This window comes from Atta cephalotes (assembly GCF_000143395.1).
Source record: "Atta cephalotes unplaced genomic scaffold scaffold00003, whole genome shotgun sequence".
Lineage (NCBI taxonomy): Eukaryota > Metazoa > Arthropoda > Insecta > Hymenoptera > Formicidae > Atta > Atta cephalotes.
The window spans coordinates 1,434,929-1,439,508 of NW_012130067.1; the positions used below are offsets into that span (position 1 = coordinate 1,434,929).

The 4,580-nt window shown below is 32.4% G+C and overlaps 1 protein-coding gene across 1 annotated transcript; it reads right to left on the reverse strand.

Annotated features, from left to right (window-relative positions):
- Positions 1-363: 363 nt before the first annotated feature.
- On the reverse strand, positions 364-4,146 carry LOC105625717 (tetraspanin-9). Its single transcript, XM_012207040.1, has 5 exons — positions 4,084-4,146; positions 3,588-3,806; positions 2,341-2,523; positions 1,762-1,974; positions 364-588 (listed from the first exon to the last, which is right to left on the reverse strand). Exons 1-5 carry the CDS (start codon positions 4,144-4,146, stop codon positions 364-366), a joined length of 903 nt encoding a protein of 300 aa, XP_012062430.1.
- Between the last annotated feature and the right edge of the window lie 434 nt (positions 4,147-4,580).

A 4,580-nucleotide genomic window follows, 5' to 3' on the forward strand; every position in this document is an offset into this window, starting at 1 on the left:
TTAAATTTAAGTTTACGTTACGTACTAACGTTACGTAACGTACGTCGTACTACCTACACTATATATATATATATATATATATATATATATATATATATATATATATATTCCCATTATACTCATTTTTGAATTTATTACATATTGAGAGGAGACATATATAATTTTAATTATTATAAAATATTTTATCTAATAGCACAATATATTAAAAATTTCGCGATTTAATTCATTTTTTTTACATTAAATATACATTTATTACAATAGTTTTAATGTACATCGCCAATCTATTGAGTGCACATTAGTATGCATTTAACTGGATTCGCTAAAAGATATTTTCGAAATAGTGCGACCAAAAAAAATTGTAGTTTAAAAGAATTGCTTACTAAAATCATGATCATTTTCGTTGAATGGGCTTAAAGTCTGCGTGGAGGTGAAAGTCGACGCTTGTGATTTACTTTTCCTATTATCACGGGAGCATGCGAGAAGTATGCTGAGGAGCGTCATGACTTCGACGAACATGACGACTAATACGATGGCCAGCAAGATCAAGGTTTGATCCTGCGTCCATTTCTCGATGTGTTCAAGGCATCCCTACATATAAAACAAACAAAATAATCACATAACAATTGATATTAGATATTATATTGAATATCGGAAACATATCAGCTTGTCTTTTGTTGTTTGACGTTATTAATCGATGACAAATTCGTTCGTTTTTAGAGAGGCATACAGTTTTAATGTGCGAAGTAATTAGCTTAACATTTTTTTTTCAAATCTAATTTTCAGTAGTTTTTTTTTCGAATGAATTCTAAATTCGGTAAAGTTGGATTTAGTGTCAAAGTTGCTATGCTTTGAGCTTATCGATTGCGCTGGAATCAATCATTGATCGAAAATTTATATGTAGACTCTGTATGTAAAAAATACTTTAGATATTTATAAAGATTTATATTAAAAATCATATCTAACTTATCCTGATATAAAATTTCATGTAAATATATCATTGCTAAAAAAATTATTAAATTTCTTCACATATGTATTTGAAAAATAATTGGTTAGGAGTATTAGTTTATTGTATAAAACACCCGATAAAAATACGTTAATGCGTAGCAAGATATAACAAAACTAAAATCATAACAATGTAACATCATTATCTGCTGCCCACATTCTGATGAATTTTCTCGAAGCCTTGTTATGGAGGTCTTCATCGAGACAAAAGCCATTAATCACACTACTCTCTTTCCTAGTATGATGTATTTGTATACGAGGTCATACGGGTTTTATCGTAAACTTTCGAACAAAACGCGAAAAATCGAAATATCGAATTTGAAGTTACGGACGTAGAGGCGATAGTTTTTCCTCAAATATTATTTCGCTGTAATATCGCATTTATGTTCGTGCAGGATGCGTTTGACTGTATTAAACTTTCAAACGGATTTCTATTCTTACGGAGCGAGAATAGCATCATAAAGCTTCATGCGAATGTCGCATTTGAATAACGTGTCAATATTCTATATAGACATATTTATTTCCGTTTTAAGCTACGTTCGGAAACTTCATCCAAGAATCATTTTATTCTTGTTTAATGTCTAATAATAGAGATAAAATGAGACGCGTTAAGGCACTCAAATGATGTTTCCGAACGTACCTTATGTAGACCTGCGCATTTATTCTTTGTGAGCCAGATTCAAAAAGTTCGCCTCACTCGTGTCTGTATGACAAGGAGGGGGGGGGGGGAGGTAATAACTTCCTCATTATCGCGTATACCATAGTATGTCGGGCGTATTGATGTTCGGCAGGGTTCAGAGCCTGGCAGAGAGTGAGATTGGCAGGTTCGGGGTTGAGGAAGGAGCCCGTTTCATTGGCGTTATTCAGGGTGCAGCAACTGAGAGGTACCACTAATTCTCTGCGGCTGACTTCCTGCAGTCGCCACCACGATGTCCCATAATTGCTGCTTCCGTTTATACCACAACAAGTGAACTGTAAATGGTCAGAATAATAACGACGCACGTTTCCTCTTTTGATTTCAATAATATAAATTAACTACATATATTAGCCAAGTATGATAGATATCTCTCTCTTTCTCCTCTTTTTCTTTACTTTTCTATATTTTTCAACTTTTATGAAAACCAAACAAAGGACTCTTTTTGCATAATGTAAGATTTAATAATGAAATATATAACTTTAATAGACTTCTACTTATCAGTCTTCATTTTACAATAATTTGTCTGGAATACTGCTGTAAACGATTTAATGCTCCTGAATATTTAATAGAAAAATAATACAATAGAGAACGTATGTTAACATTATATCTTTACTCTTAAATTCAATAGATGACAAACTTACTATTGTTTGTGCAAGATCGAGTGCAGCCGTAAATTGCTCGCGTCCAGGTACGGCATAACTACGTTGTAAAGCGCGTATCAAACGTGCCGGTCTTACATCGATCCCCAGTATATGAGGCCAAAAAACAGCGATAATGCACACGATGCACTCACCGAGCAGCAATAATATTATTGTTAAGAGATACTGGAAAGCATAAAAACAAAAGATCGATCTCGAGCTACTTATATTCGCCATTTTGCGCGTAACGTACATCTATTTCAAACAATATTTCAACAATATTTCTTCTTACCTATTCTTACCTATTAATTTTCTAATTTAATATTACGTAAAAAAAGCAATTTTTTAAATTACATTTCATTACCTCTTATACCATTAAATTTGCCGCTAGGAAAAGAATTGCGACAAGAAGTTACAAAAATTGAATAATATTTAGATACAAATTTTGTATATATTTTATTTTTATTAAAATAATACTAATATATTTTCCTTGTATACATTTAATTTAACATTTTACAATTGGTATTTAAATAGTGTTAAAAATGGTGAAAAATAGGTAGCATTCATTTCCTTGGCGAGCTGACTCTCATTTGTCCGAACCATGAGCGAATAATTAGTGTTTTTACGCGGCGTTCGAATGCGCCCTCCTTTTATTTACGCGCGTGTCTGCATACAAGCAGATCCGTTTCCGGGCAACGATGCATGACCGAACTCGAAGTAGGAAATCTGGTGTTTCAGATAGGCTCGATGAGCAATGTTGTAGTTAGATTCACGTCGTGCATGAAACCTAACTGATTAATGCATTTAAGCACATGTCGTACTTGCGATACGCAAACAAAGATTTTAAACAAGTAATTCTTTTCTAATCAAATGCGTGAATACGATATCACATACATATGTAGTTTATTTTTGTTTATACGTTTTATTATCTAATATACCATTAAATTTGTCGCTAGAAAAAGAAATTGCGATAAGAAATTACAAAAATTAAACAATACTTTAGACATAAATTTTGTATATATTTTATTTTTATTAAATATCAATCTAAATGAAAATAATAACGTATTGCTCTCTAAAGATTATTTTGTATTTGTAAATTTTATATTTAAAATATTTTTGTAAATGTTTAATTTAAAACGTTTTTATAAATTGTATTTAAAATATTAATTAAAATGTATAAATATATTGTATAAATTAAAAATATATACAAATATATTGGATCTATTAAAATATTTAAAATCAGTTCTTACGGAGATTGTAATGCAACGATTAAAGAGACAAGCCGCCCAGCATCCAAGAAGTCCAATAATAGCAATAAGAAATCCTAATGTAACTATAGCGAATGCCAAATAATAAAAGAGCGGTTGATCAGGATGAATATCACCAGGTCCTAATAGGCGCGATAATAAAATCCGTTCATTATCGGCTAATAATAATCCTCCTAAGGACATTAGCATGAAACCCGATATCTAAAGGAAGAGAGAAACAATTAATAATCTTTCACAAGTTACATTGATTTGATGAACAGATTTACAATTACAATAATTAAAGTGATACAAATCAATCAAGTTCGCATTATATAGCGAACATTATTATTATTATATCTGACATAACATTTCATATATTACTTCTTTAAAAAATACTTCTTAAAAAATGCATGATATAAATCTTTATTAAGAATAATATATTGACTGAAGATAGATTTAAATTAAAGCTGCGTCTGAAACAAATAGTCAAATAACTCACCAAGAAAATTATATTCGAGCAACAAACAAAAACAAGCGATATGTCCAATTTTCTAGTTCCCATTGTTATGTCCAAAATGGTTGCTTCTTAGTACAATGAGCGATAACAGATGACTTTTTGTCACATAAAGTTTCAACAATTGCATTCGGCGCACATAATAAACGCACGATTAAATCATTTGATTTGATTGACGCAAATTACACTATGTACAATATTACAACTAGATAGTTCGAGGTGAACCTGATCGCGTATGTTTACGGACTGAAAACCCCCCGTACGCGGTGGATGGACTTCACAACAGCATCGGGGGTCTGTAGACGCGCTTGCGTGCCCTCATGCGCGACCGACCGGACGGAACCGGAAGGAAATAGAAAGGCGTGGATGGAAAAAGATCGGAGGGGGAACGAAAAATGTACACACACACACACACACACACACACACACACACACACACACACACACACACACACACACACACACACACACACACACACACA

Coding starts and splice junctions, on each gene's coding strand:
- LOC105625717 (XM_012207040.1), bottom strand. CDS start 4,146: ATGGGAACTAGAAAATTGGACATATCGCTTGTTTTTGTTTGTTGCTCG. Junction 3,807..4,083: donor GCTCGAATATAATTTTCTTG/GTGAGTTATTTG, acceptor CTCTTCCTTTAG/ATATCGGGTTTCATGCTAAT. Junction 2,524..3,587: donor ATCGTTGCATTACAATCTCC/GTAAGAACTGAT, acceptor TATGCTTTCCAG/TATCTCTTAACAATAATATT.